Genomic DNA, 15,046 nt, shown 5'->3' with positions numbered 1-15,046 from the left:
ACACCTGCGCCCATGGGGAGATGGGTGCAAGGTTTGTATTGTTAATAACCCTGCCAGTTCTCAGCCAGAGATCAGGCAGTTTCCTCCTGTCACTACAAGAGAAGAGTGCTTCTGAAAGGAGGAATTAATATGGCTTTGATAAGAGTTTGCCTAGTGGAGTGTTTAACCTGTATTCTGCAGGGCCAGGGTAAAAAAGGGACAGTCCAGAGGAATCCAAGACTCTGACATGGACTGTGAACCCCAGACTAAAAAAAATGTGGCACATGGATAACAACTTTGTCCAACCTTAAGTCTCCAGAGAGGGGCTGTCCCTCATACATCCCAGTACCCTCCTCAGCATCCCTACCGTAGTAGGGTTCGAAGAGTTCACTGGAGGCCGAATAGAAGTCCTCCAGCTTGAAGTCATTAGGGCCCTTCAGAGTCATTCCAAAGCCCTTTGCATGCCACTTCTTCTTCCACAGCACATATTCTGAGAAGCCGCCTGGGCCTGCGCAGACATCAGCGAAGTAAAGAAGCTCAGCTTCCCGGTCCTTCACCAGTGGCTTCTGCAAAGGCAAGAGGTGGGCAAGGGAGGAAGGGAAACAAGATGGCTCAATGAGAACAGGAAGAAGAACGTGGGGGTTGGGGGGGTAGAGCCTTTCAGCAAGTGTAATCCAGAGCTCCCACCAGGGTCACAACACCCAGGAAATGTATTTTCTATAATCAGTACCCTCTGGAGTTGCCCACCTACCCTCAAAACACCCCAAATGCCTTTCATACCACCAGACCCACTCAGACTCCTAATAAAAACATCTTCATGAGTATCGGAGTGTGCATTTTTTCTCAGAGTCCTTTTGTCACTATATCCCACCTTTCAAGAGTCCTACTAAGCACAATAGATGCTGTCTGCTCCACATTACTGATAGGGAAAAAGAAGTACCATACACAAAGTAACTTGTTCACAACCAGTCTGCAACAAAGCTAAATTAGAATCCAGCCGGCCTGACCACTAGATTCAGGTCTTCCTATCTCACCAATGTGTGGGGACTCTAACATTGCCCCCTCCAAGCCCCAAGGACCTGCTTTTCCAGATCATAGCCTCTTCCTTCCTTTCCCCCTTCCTCCTTGGTTCTCCCTTTTTTTTTCCCTTTTCCAATTAACTTTTTATTTTGGAATAATTTTAGATTTACAGAAAAGTTTCCTGCACCTTTCACCACTTTCCAATTTTGTTAATACCTTTATACAACCATGGTATGTTTATCAAAACTAAGAAACCAACATTGGTACATTATCATTAACTAAACTCCAGGCTTTAGTCAGTCACTAGTGTCCTTTTTCTCTGTCCCAGGATCCAATCGAAGATACTGTATTGCATTTGGTCTCATTACTTTTTGCTCTCCCTTCCTTCTTCTACCTTTGCCTGCTGCTAGCCAGGGGGGCCTGGGGTGGTGCACAGTTGGGAGCTGATAAGGCAGGTAGGGAAAGAGACACTGGTGTGCAGCAACAGCAGCTTCCAGGTAACCCTCAGAGCACCCACCCACATCAGGATTGACTAAACTACAATAATCATTTGAATTTTGATTTGATTACATTTTTGGCCCCTCAAATAGCTTTATCTTTTAAGTTTACGCTGAACCCAGCACTAGTCCATACTGTGTGTTTACACTTCTCTTTTATGCAAATGCTAGAGATGTTTTAGCCCACACCTGAGCCCTAGATGGTGAATTCTACCAACCCTCCATAGCAGAGAGGATGGATCATCTGCACTGGTGACAAGAGGTTGAGTTCTACGAGTGGGTGACTGCAGAGGACTACAGTTACCCTGGGATCATGATAACATTCAGCAGGAAGGAGCTTAGGAACCTCAATCTTCCCTCTTTACAAGTTTGGCATTGCTGAGTGCTTGTCCAGTTCTGTAATTGCTAGATAAAGATCAAAAAGCTTTAGAGGAAATAGTTATAAGAAAGAAGTTTTGTTTGGTTTTTTTGGCAGCTGGACAGTAAGGGGATCTGAACCCTTGAATTTGGTAGTCATAAGAAAGAAATAGACACACTAATGTTCATAACCCAATCACTTTTAGGTAACAAGGGTTTTGATGATAACTATCTGGCTTTATCAAAACAGGAAAATGAGGGCCAGCCTGTGGCTCACTTGGGAGAGTGTGGTGCTGATAACACCAAGGCCACAGGTTCGGATCCCTATATAGGGATGGCCGGTCAGCTCACTTGGGAGAGCATGGTGCTGACAACAACAAGTCAAGGGTTAAGATCCCCTTACCAGTCATCTTTAGAAAAAAAATTTTTTTATAAAAAACAGGAAAAAGTCTCCAGAGAAAGTGACTTTAGCTAAAAATAAATTTCATCATCCTATGACAATCCTACCCCAGGCATGCTGGGACACAGCAATTCTTTGCCCCACTCCCCACTACCCCACCCCAACATTCTTTGTTCCTGAGCCATCAATTACTCATATTTTCAGATTATATGCATTTGCACATAAAAAAAAGACCTACTGGCATTTACCAAGAACATTATGTAGCACTTTCCAGTCAGCACAGTGGTGAAGAGCCAGGGGTCCCGAGTTTAAGCTCTGCACACACTGCAAAGAGGGAAAACAATGTTCCTCCAACCACTGGCCATGACTCAGCCACAGGCTCCAGCCTCTCTGGTGAACCACTGGTCCAAAGCAAGACTGGGAGAAGGAAGGGGAATGATCAATGAGAGCATCTCACCTTCAAAAAGAGGGCATATAGGGGCCGGCCCGTGGCTCACTCAGGAGAGTGCGGTGCTGATAACACCAAGGCCACAGGTTTAGATCCCATATAGGGATGACTGGTTGGCTCACTGGGTGAGTGTGGTGCTTACAACACCAAGTCAAGGGTTAACATACCCTTACCAGTCATCTTTAAAAAAAAAAAAAAAAAAGAGGGCATATATATGATCTCTAATAGATCTGCAACATAACCAGCGCCACTTCAGACAAGCCCAAGTACAAAATGGTGCCACCCACCTCCTCCCCTCCCCTCCCCTCTTCCCTTTACGAGAAGCTTCCTGACTTAAAAAGAAACCCCTTTTGCTTCTGCAAGGATGCAGTTCTCCACCCCAATCCATATTAGCATAATGACCCTCCTTGATGGTATCAGCCAGCCCTTGGCACACTCTATAAGCTCTACCACCCCCATACCTGTTGCTGTCCCCTTTCCAGGGCAGCCCTGGGCTGCCTGCCACTCTGAGCACAGCCAAGCAGATTTTCCTTCTTTAATAAAACTTGAACGATACCCGGCATCTCGGCTCACTTTCTTTCGCTACGGTGCAAAACCCTTCCGGTGCCAAAACCCGGGAAGGGTTTTGGCAAATGTTGTGGACGATCCCCTCTCTCTTGGGGTGATTGGCCCTTGGCTGCCCTTCCCGGACCTGCCAGAACAGGGTCCACTCGGGATTCTCTACTTTTGCTGTTTCAGACCAACACATCCAACACCAGCCTCAATTCAGGGTGAGTCAGTGGGTCTGTCCTGCCTACTTCTACAGTTCCCCCAACTACTCTCTCTACGACTCAGGTCTCTACAAAAGCCCAGGTGCCTGGCCAAGGGAACGCTTCTTGTGCCCCCCAGCTACTGAAGGATGCTTCATTAGCTGGTTGGTGGGCTTTTTTCTCTCTCGAAAAGAAGATGGGCAACAGAGAGGACGCTCTTTGTTAGCACGTTTCTTCTACCAGGACTGACTGCCCTTTCTCACCCTCTAAATGGGATCCTCACAACCTAAACCTCCATGCTCTATGTCCTTGGGCCGTCTCCTGGCCAATTTCTCAGCCTCCAGGGAGACATTAAAACTCGAATGCCTCATTACAATGGATCGCAGCGGCCACAAGATGGCACTTGATTTAGACACTCACCAAAATGGTCCTTGTTCAGGCTTTTTCCTATCTCTGAATGTGTTCTTTTCTCTGTCAAAACTGTCCTGTCTCAAATTCTCCTAGCTCATGCTCAACCTCTCCTTCCAGACTTGGATCAATCTTCTGATCCATCAGCCCTCCACATTTCTCTCTCTTCCCCACAGGTGGCCTCCAGATGCTTGTCCTCAGCCCAACTCCTCCCCCTTCCATCAGGTAACAACCCTGCCTCAGCTCCGGCTTTTTATAACCCTTCCGTGAAGTGGCTGGGATGGAAGGAATTGTCCAAGTCCATGTACAGGGAGCAGGTCTGGATGGCAGCTCAGGTACATGCTCAAAATAATAGGCGCCCTGTGGGAGCCATTGCTGTTCCTTGCACGGACCCAAACTGGAACTACCAGGCTGGCCACAGGGATTGGGATCTCCAGGATAACATGATCACACAATTGATTTACAGCCTCCCAAAGGCTACTCATAAGTCAGTCAATTATGACAAGCTTAGAGAAATCACACAGAGATCCACTGAAAATCCCAGTGAGTTCCTAACCTGCCTCTCTGAGGCGTTACATGAATACACATGCATAGATCCAAACTCCCCTGCAGGCATGGCCCTCTTACACTCTCACTTCATTACCCAATCAGCCCCTGATATTCAAAAAACTATAAAAGAGATCAGGCCAATACCAGCTCCCGGCTAATGCTATACGAGGCTCACATACTCCAAAGCTGGATGCCTCAAGGGGCAAGCCACCCGAGAACTGCTTCAAATGCAGTCAACCGAGCCACTCAGCATGGGCCTGTCGTAACCTGTCCTCACAGCAAATGGCCAGGTCACTGGAGGACTGACTGTGCCATTTGCCAGAGAGGGAGTGGCCCAGTCCCCAACCTACAGCCTTTGGCTTCATGGCCACTGGCCCAGGGTAACTTGCCTTGTAGCAGTTAAGCCAATCTCTTTTGTCATTGATACAGGGGCCATTTACTTTACCCTCCCTAAGTATGCAGGACAAACAACCCCATCCTCTATCACAATAGTAGGGGTCATGGGATCAGAATACTGCCCACTGATCACTCAAACCCTTTCCTACACCCTACATCACACCCAATTCACACACAAATTCTTAATAATGCCTCAATGCCCAGCCCCTTACTGGGACAGGACATTCTTTTCAAATTCAAAGCTACTCTTACCCTAAACACTTTAACTCCAGCTACAATACTCCTGTTACAGGCCACACCCAGACCTGGCGGCTGGGGCTTCCACCTTCCCCTCCCTCTCAGACAAAGTCAATCCCTAGTATGGGACGCTTCTTCTCCCTGCATTGCTTCGCACCATTCCCCTATACCTGTTAAATTGCTGAACCCTTCTTTGTTACCTGATGTCCCACAGTACCCCATCACTAACAAACACCTAATAGGCTTAAAACCCACTGTACACAAACTCCTTTCTTCTCATCTCTCATGGCCTACCCACTCGCCTTTTAATACACCCATCCTTCCAGTTATAAAGTCTAATGGCTCAAACCATCTAGTACAGGACTAATCCTGACACATGCTGTTCTAACAACTTACTGGGACAGTACTGCCTCAGAGTTTTTGGGATAGCCTCCACTTTCCAGCCAGGCCTTAGCTCAAGACTTATCTGAACTTCCCCCAAAGTCTAGCACTTTAATACAATATGTAAATGACCTCCTCCTTTGTAGCCCCTCCTATGAGGATTCACAGGCCCACACTGTTGCTCTCCTTAATTTCCTGACCTCCAGGGGATATTCAGTGTCCCCAGCAATGCCCAAATTTCCTTTCCTTCAGTTCAAGAGCCTAATTTCTGAACTCCCTACTCCTACCACAAAGGGTGAAATCCTTTCTTTCTTGGGGCTTGCAGGGTACCTTCGCCTATGGATTCCTAACTCTGGCATGCTGGCAAAACCACTTTACAGAGCAGCCAAAGGGATCCTGCCATTCCTTTAGATCCCACAAAGCCCATTCATTCTCCCTTCCAGCAACTAAAAGCCACTCTCCTCACAGCCCCAGCTCTATTTCTCTCAAACCTATCTCATCCTTTTATCCTATATGTCACCAAAACCCAAAGATTGGCAGTCGGGGTTCTGGGACAAATGGCAGGAGATATTTTCTCCCCAGTTGCCTCTCTCTCTAAAGAACTGACACCACAGTTTGAGAATGGGCCCTTGTTTATGGGCCTTGGCGGCAGCCACCCTTTTAACATAACAAAGCTCTAAAATAACTTTTAAACAACAGTCAAGACCTTCTCAGCCATAAGGCCAAGTCAATTCTCTCTCTTTCCCGCCTACAACTTATTCACTTTACTTTCATTGAAAACTCCCAGTTCTCCTTTAAACCTTGCCCTCCCTTAAAATCCAGCCACTCTCATCCCAAAACACTCATGACCCTTAGAATACAATTGCATGGAAGCTTCAGACCTCTTTCTCAATCCCTTTCCACATATCTCCCCGCATCCCATTACACGGTTTATACATAGGAGCGCCACCTCCACGCCCACCCCCCCACCCCACCCCACCCCACCCCACCCCACCCCACCCCCGGCAGGTTATGCCATAGTAAATCTAACACAAGCTATTGAGGCTGCACAACTCCCAAAGGAGGCTGGGGTTAAACACTGCAGAGGACACCAAACCTCCAACAACCCCATAGTCCAGGGAAACAAACTGGCGGATTTAATGGCAAAACAGACTGCTCAATCACCAGGCTCCCACTCTTCCTCTCCTGCTCAGGCCCTTCTCATGGTTGCCACACCCTCACCCCAATACACACCCCAAGAAATACAACACCTCCAATGTTTGGGAGCACAGAGAAAGGACCACTGGTATACTCTCTCTGGTTGCTATGTTCTTCCTACTACACAAGCTGAGCAAGTCCTTTTAGATTTCCATAATTCAGTTCATATAGGCTATGAACTCCTACTACGCCTTCTTCAGCCCTTATATTACTCTCCCCACAAAAGGACATGCTATCTTGTAACCTTAATAGATACCTTTTCAGGTTGGTTTGAGGCTTTTCCCTGCACTTCAGAGGATGCCACAGCAGTAACGCATGCTCGCACCTCAGAAATTATCCCTCATTTTGGTCTACCCACCAGTCACTCACTCACCTACAGGTTGCCCCCTGCAAGCACACAGGCCTCAGCCCTCTCAAACTTACATATGGTAGACCTTTCATTCTCACACCTCTCCCTTCCAGCTCATTGCCTTTAGGCTAGTATCTCCCTACTCTTTCACTCATTAGGAATCTTCCTCGGTAACAGGCCAACCTTCTATTACCTCATCCTTTCCCCACCACCCTCTCAGACTTTAAACTGAGCAAGGCACAGCAAGTGTATATTAAAACCCGAATCCCAAAGCCTCTCTTCTCCATGTGCGGAAGGGCCTTATGCAGTACTTCTCGCCACCCCCATGGCAGTAAAAGTACTAGGAAAGGCCTCCTTGGTATCACTTATCCTTGGCAAAACTAGCCCCTGAGACTTTACCCAGAAATGTGCTAACACCAAGCCAACCCCCAACCCAACATCTCCTCACACTTCGTCCATTTTAAGACCCACAAAACTGAAAATCTCCAGGACCTCCGCTCTTCCCCCAATCCCAGAAGAAGGATGATCTTTCCCCTGGTGAGTCTTCTCTCACTCTTGCAGGCCCACTTCACATCCCTCACACAAGAGCTACTATTATACTATCTGTTCTAGTACTTGCTACAGGATTGGCAGCAGCTGCCCCAGAGCAGTGTAACATTATAGGAAGATTTCTCCTGGCACTTCTTTACCTCCTATCAGTAGGATGCTTCTTAGCAATTTCGTTGTGGCAATGTCCCCTTTAAATTCTTTTGGCTCTCTAACCCTTCTCATCCTTCTCATGTTTTTCCTCCTATCTCAATGCCCCCCCTTACCTGGAACATGGAGGTTCCAGGTCCGCAGAGATGATGCAGTCGTCAGCAAATCAGACTGGTCCCCAAGTGACTCATCTCTCTCCCACTTCGTGAGAAACTTCTTGTGGTCACTCTCCTCCCTGTCGATGCAGCCCATAACATTTCCACGAATGTCTCTTCACTTTCTTCTAATCTCACCTCAGTGGGGACTGTCAGCGTTACGCGGGGCCTGTCCACACTCTGCCTCACTAACACCAAACGCTACCACTCACTTACCCCCTCCTCATCCATGCCCTAAAACTGGAATATATTTCCTTTGTAAAACTACATTATCCTATTGCCTGCCCCCCAACACGATTTCTTGTATATTCTTTTGGCTCATCCCTGACATCACCCTCCAGACAGATGGAGAGATGGAGATAGGACTGGGACTAACTTCAGCACCCCCCTCAGGAAGTGCCCCCTGCTCCCGTAGGGCACTAATTGTACCTTTTTAATTGGGGCAGGGATCCTTCCTGCAACTGGAACTGGCATAGCGGGCCCTGCTACTGCCTCTCAATTCTATCAAAAACTCTCAGAAGAACTAAGCATAGACAGCATCTCCTCCCTCCACTGACAGGTCACCTCACTTGCGACAGTCATTTTACAGAACCGTCAGGCCCTTTACTTCTTTGCTGCCGAGAAGGAAGGCACGTGCCTCTTCTTGGGGGAGGAATGCTGTTATTACATAAATGAGTCCTGGGTGATCCAAAACAACTTAAACCATTTCACTAAACCCTTGGATACCCTGGCTTATGCCCCTAGTAGGACCCCTAACTGTGTGTGCCTCATCCTAGTTTTTGGCCCCTGTCTCTTTTGGTGTTTCTCTAATTTCTTGCAGGAAAGTATGCAGGCTTTCACCAATCAAAAGGTCGCCAAATTGTCACTGCAAGGAGGATATCAGCCCCTCAGAATCAGCGACCCTTCCCCGGAGGAATACAGCCTCCCCACACGAAACCAATACCCCACCACCTAAATCTTTTATTTTTTCCATATCTTTGTCCATCTCCAGCAGGAAGTAGCTTCAGAAAAATGAGACCTCTGCCCTTTTCCCCTTTTTCCTACACTTAAAAGGCAGGAATAATAGATCTGTAACAACCAGTGCCACTTTAGACAAGCCCAAGTACAAAATGGCACCGCCCACCTCCTCCCTTTCCCTCCCCTCTTCCCTTTATGAGAAGCCTCCTGACTTAAAAAGAAACCCCTTTTGCTTCCACCAGGATGCAGTTCTCCACCCCGATCCATATTAGCATAATGACCCTCCTTGATGGTATCAGCCAGCCCTTGGCACACTCTATAAGCTCTACCACCCCCACACCTGGTGCTGTCCCGTTTCCAGGGCAGCCCTGGGCTGCCTGCTACTTTGAGCACAACCCAGCAGATTTTCTTTCTCTAATAACGCTTGAACGGTACCCGGCATCTCAGCTCCCTTTCTTTCCATCTCATTCTGTGATTTCTAGCACAGGCCATGACCAGGAGGTCATTTTGTGGAAAGGACAGTTGGGGTTCTCAGCTCTACCACTTACTGGCTGTGCAGTCAAGGGCGGGCACACAATTTAAGTCATTCAGCTCAAGCTTCCTCAACTTTAAATTGGGACTAATGTAGATATTTCTCAAGGCTATTGTAGGATTAATTAAAGTAGTTTATGTCAAAGATCTTTATAAACTGTAAAGTATTAAACAATGTAAGATGATATTATATTCAACTAGATCAACTTCCTTGGAATCAAAACTCTTGTCCTTTTCCATCTTTTTCCCTTTCCTATACTGAGTAAAGTACTCTACTCTCAGGGGACACTGTAATGCTGTCTCATTTCCTCCAGATAGGATTGAAACATAAAGATCTAAATTCACTTTTTGTCTCCGTTATGCTTCATAGACAATGTTTTCTACCTCAACATCACCCCCAGGCACATAAATCCTTCATGTAATGTAATAGTTTATAATATGCTTCCTTATACCCCAAGGATCTAAATTCCCTTCCTTCCCTTGTCTCTTCCAATTGTTGTTGACAATTTCTTTCTTTTCCTCACCTAGTCCCTTTTCTTCCTTTTACCACAACCTGCAGCACCAGAGATCTATTTAAAAATCTCAGAGTCTCTTCCTCCCCTTCCCACCTCCCAACCTCTCTACATTCAAAGCTTCAAGTTCTCCTGCTCTTAGTTTATAATTTGCCTGTTCCAAGAGCCACTAAGACCCTGGCAAACCTGGGTGTGTGGTGGGCTTTCAGCCACTCCTTCCTCTGCTGGGAACTGCTCTAGTGTCTCTGTTTGCCTGAAAACCACACCAAGCCTGCTGGGCTTGGCTGTCACTCTGGTCCTTAGGGGAAAACAGAGATGAAAAAAGATTAAAAACATTAGGTGCTCGAGAGAAATCACTTTTTATAGAGGAGTGTAGAGAAACATCTCTGAAAGGGCAATTCTCCATGGCTACTAACAATCAGTTCAGGCCAAGAAGCTGCCTAAAGCACTACGAACATGGCTGCCTTTTCCTATGTAAATGACATCTCCATCCTTGACCTGAATGGTACCACCCTGGTGCCTACTTCATTTTCATGACAGCAAAAGACAATAACCAGATACCAGCTGCTGGAGGCATTTATATTCAAAAAGATGCTGTGACTTCCCATCAACTTGACAGAACTCCTCTGCCAGGCAGGGGTTTAAAGGAAATCATTTGGAGCTCAGAAAATTAAGTCAACATTATATCAACCTAATTTTCTCAATATGCTAATTCCAAGAGCCCTTTTGTGCTGCCTGCTGGTACTGGAAAATTGGGAGGGAGACCTGAGAGAGAAAAATGAACAAAGGTTGCAGGGTCTACATGCCAGTTTTGCCATCTTGGAGGAAACAGGTAGGTGGAGCTGAAACATTAAAGAACATGGAAAATAAGTTTCTTTAGCTGGTGGATAATCAGAGGGTTTAGAGGAATAAGGATGAGTGAAGCAGAAACAGGTTTGGGGATAGCTGGCTCCTGGCCCTGTCACTGTCAAAGAAAACTAACTTTCTAGGACTGGGTAAAAATGCTTTGAAACCCTAAAAGGAATTCCAGAATGAAATTTCCTTTTTTATTTCTCTATCTATATGGAGGGTCTGTGTTCAGACAAATGAGATGCAGCAGAGTAGAAAATCATTTTGCTCTACCACTTCTTGAGAAGGGCCAGAGCTTCATAACTATGATCGCACACAAAGCTTGTTCAGAGAGGCAGAGAAGAAAAGTGGCACAGTCTGAAATCACAGATCTTAAGAGTGTTTTGGTTCTACCCCAGTCCTCTAGCAGGTTAGTAGGGTTTATTTCAGAATGAGGCAGCTGAGGCCTAAAGAAGGTATGAACTTAAATGATGCCATCTGCTTCATGAGGGCTGCATCTCTCCCCACCACACCCCAACAACACAGACTAGATTTTCAAGCATGAAAGTAATTTTAAATAGACCAGTGAAAATGCCCACTGAAATGTCCACATTTCATTCAACATTCAAACCGTTATCTCCAGAGTACTCCCCTCTCATACCAGAAATAGCACCCAAATCAGACAATGTCACAAGTTTCAATTTGGAAAATAAGCTGTAAAGACTGTGTTCACCCTTCTCACTGACCCTACTCTACCTCATCCACGATGTGAAGGAGGAAGGCTAAACCTTCCTGGTGGCAAGTGGCCTCCAAATTCCAATGAGCAAGAGAAGCTTTATAAACATCATAGCCCTGCACCCTTACCAGATCTAAAATCCACTAGAATGTCCAGACATAAGTGTCATGGGGACACAGATCACATCTACCTCATTCAAAATGATACATCCAATGCCTGGCACAAAGCAGGAGCTAGATAAATATACGTTTAATGAATGCAAGAGGGCAATCCAGGCCCTAACTCATGGCCTCACCTCCCTGTTCCCTAGTACTACAGATGCCAAAGCTGCTCATTTTGCCCAAGAATGTCCCTTCTCCACTGTTGCCCAACTCTACTTCGAGTGAGCAAGAGGATCTGCAGAGTTGGGGGCTGGGGCTCTGGGCCTGCAGCCCTGGAGACAACTGCTTATTGGGGCACTCCTGGGACCATAGAAGCACTGTGGGACTCTATCTCAGGAGCTCAAAGCAAAATATATCTCTATCACACAGTAGGAATACTCTCCTAGCATTGAACAAATGGCAATTTCTGAGCCACTGAAGCTTAAGCCCGCTTAGCACCATGAATTCAGAAGCAGGATCTTGTTCTCACCCCATAAGAGTCCCGTGGATTTGTGAACATGCGATCAAACACAAAATCCATGTTAGCCATCTTCATTGCTGCCCTGCAACAAAGCAAGACAAAAAAGCGTGACTCAGTACCAGATGTATGCAAACCTGAGGCTCGAAAGAAAAGGTGGAGAGATGCATGTCAGGGGAGGGGAAGAAAATGTCAGCAAACCTGTTTAGGAAGAAGACACCTCGAATCATCTCATAGGGATTGGCCCGGGTTCGAGCTCGCCGCATCTCCTCCCCATCCAGGACATCAAATACACTCTGCCAAGAGAGAATCAGAATCTTAAGGTAAGCATCATCCCAGACCCTCTGGGATGGGACAGGGGTCTTAACAGCTTGTGGTGCCTGACTCAGCCCTCTGAGAAGCTAGGCTCCTGTTGTATCTCAGCTCTGAAATGATTAGTCATGTGACTCTAGACAAATTTCTCAATCACTCTGACCCTCAACAACCTCACCTGTAAAATGGCAAAAAATAAAATATAAGCAAGTTCCTGGCACATGCCAAGTAGTTTACAAAATAAAAAAGCACCAGCTGCTACACACATAGCCACCTCTGGGCATTGCTAACCCTCAGAGCAAATCTGTTTCTCCACTCCATGCCAGCAGCAGCTTTCCAAGGAATCAAAGTTCTGAAATTATTAAGGCTCACTTGACCGGGGCTTGCTTACGAAATGAACCAACCCCAGGGTTTTCTGATGGCAACTACCATACAGTTGAGATCTCTTCTACCCTCAAACTCTCCTCTCCAATTTCCCCTCTGGGGAAAAAAAAAAATCTTTTCACCTGAGTTCCAGTCACCTTATGGATATTCCAAACCCTATGTCTGACAAAAAAACCTCTGTGAGGCTAGTCTGAGGCCCTCATTCTTCTCTAACCCATTTCCTCCTGGAGCGCATTCTGCTCCAGGAAATGTGCTTCCTGATTTGTAATCAGGCCAAAAAATGTTGTCAAGAGGAGGCTAACATTTACCCAGGTGCTTTGCACCCACTATTTCATTTAACTCTCACAACAACCCTGAGAAGTGAGTATTTTCTCCCCATTTGACAGATGAGAGAACTCAAAGTCAGAGAAGCTAAAGCAACTGGTCCAAAGCCACACAGCAAAAGAAGTTGTAGAACCAGGATTTGAATCCAGGTCTATCAGATGCTAAAGAATGATTCCAAACCTTTCACTATACCAGGTCCCCTCAAGATTGCAAAGAACCAATCCACTGAGGATAAGTGAATCCTTTCCTGGCTGCTGACCACAGGGATATCACAACACTACAAGGCAGGACAGTTACCAGGGAAAAGGATGCCTTGGAGATGTGTACCAAGCCACACATCCAATCTCCAGGAAAAACCTTAACTTCAGCCCTTCCACAACTAACTTAAAAGGAGAACTGGAAAAGCCTAGCAAATCGCCTCACATAAGGTTTTCAAGTCTGGATCTAGCCACAAGGACTTACCTTACACTGCAATACACTGTGAAGCAGCTCTTCCCCACAAAACTCTGTTTCATCTTCAATAATCATCTTTTTCTACAGGGAGAAGAAAACAATAAATAATGACCACGTGTGACATTTTAGGGGATGAATGGAGAAATTAGGGTTCCAAGTGAGTAGAGCAAGAAGGGGCTCGAGTCCCTGCCAAGAAACATCAATCCCTGAGGGGTAGGAAAGAGAAAATCTTAAATCCCTCTGGCTACACTCCAGATGGCTGCAAGATGAAGCAGCCTCCTGGGAGCTCTGAGTAGAACACCATATGGATACAAAACTTATGAATGCTGAGGCTGGGAAAAGCAAACAGGAAGGAGATATTCAAACTGTTTGCCCTGGAGCATGGAGGCAGAAGGATGGGGAATACCCCAAATGACATAAGCCTGTTTCCACCAGGAAGCCTCTCACTCTGTGATGAGTACAAATGCATGATACCAGGCACTGACTTGGTAGCACTATAGAAAACAAGGGCTCAAAGTGCTCTCATGGGAATGTCAAGTCCAACCCCCTGAGGGAGGCTACCTCTAAAACCAATGATACTCAAACTTTGTAGTCTCAGGTTGTACACTCAAAAATCAGACCCCAACGAGTTTTTGTTTATGTGGGATAGATATCAATGTTTATTATCAGAAATTAAAACTGAAAAGATTTTAAAATATTTCTTAACTCAGTTTTTAAAAAAACAATGTTATATTAACATAGATAACATATTTTTAATGAAAAATAACTATTTCCAAAAAAAAGTTTAGTGAGGAGAGTAGGTACTGTTTTCCATTTTTGCAAATCTCTTCGATGTCTGGCCTAATAGAAAAAGGTTAGATTCTCCTTTCTGCTCTTGCATTCAATTAGTTGTAATATTACCTGTCATAGACTCTGGAAAACTCTACTGGACACTTGCAAGAGAATGAGAGTGGAAAGGGCAATGAAGTTTTCAATATCATTACAAAAAGTTTTGGCTTTGTGCACCCCCTGAAGGGTCTTGGGACTGCTTTCTAGACCATACTGATTTGGTAGGCATCAACTTTATTCCTACAGTTTTCTAGAAGGAGATGTAACAATTCCCTCATCACTGAGGACAAGGACAGTGCCTTTCATCTACCTGGAACAGTGCCTTGCAGTGACCAGAATATACATAGATATACAATAAGCCACTCCAAAAAGCATCCATGAGGAAGAGAGGTTTTACATTTTGTCTACGTTGCAAGTTAAATGACTAGGAGGGAGAAAAAAACCTGTCTGCCACATATCCCAGTGGCATATTTGTAAAGTCCAGGACACACCCTCTTGACACAGTTTTATTCCTGTCAAGCATGGTCAGAACCACAGTTTTCTTAAACTGCAAAAATATATACATACTGGATCCGAGGAGGAGAAAAGTCAGAAGACAGCCAAGAAGTCGGTACATTCTGAAATCCTACCTTTCCCACAACCATCCAATCGCTCATTTCCTGAGTGTCAGGTATTTCGGTGGTACATTCTGGGAACCATGACACTTGTTCGCAGGCACTGGGCTACAAACAAAAGAGAGGCAAGT

General features: G+C 45.8%; 1 protein-coding gene across 1 annotated transcript in view; it reads right to left on the bottom strand.

The window, feature by feature from the left end:
* The window catches only part of CMTR1 (cap methyltransferase 1), a 56,881-nt gene that overhangs the window by 24,524 nt on the left and 17,311 nt on the right, over nt 1–15,046 (bottom strand). The window contains exons 5-9 of the mRNA XM_063096841.1: nt 14,931–15,023; nt 13,483–13,554; nt 12,202–12,296; nt 12,013–12,085; nt 347–545 (exon numbers count right to left, since the gene is read on the bottom strand). Coding sequence (XP_062952911.1) covers nt 347–545; nt 12,013–12,085; nt 12,202–12,296; nt 13,483–13,554; nt 14,931–15,023 — 532 coding nt within the window. The remainder of the gene's footprint in view (nt 1–346; nt 546–12,012; nt 12,086–12,201; nt 12,297–13,482; nt 13,555–14,930; nt 15,024–15,046) is intronic.

Source organism: Cynocephalus volans, chromosome 5 (genome assembly GCF_027409185.1).
Source record: "Cynocephalus volans isolate mCynVol1 chromosome 5, mCynVol1.pri, whole genome shotgun sequence".
Lineage (NCBI taxonomy): Eukaryota > Metazoa > Chordata > Mammalia > Dermoptera > Cynocephalidae > Cynocephalus > Cynocephalus volans.
Note: the sequence above shows the minus strand (reverse complement) of the source record. Positions and strands in the feature narration are given on the sequence as shown.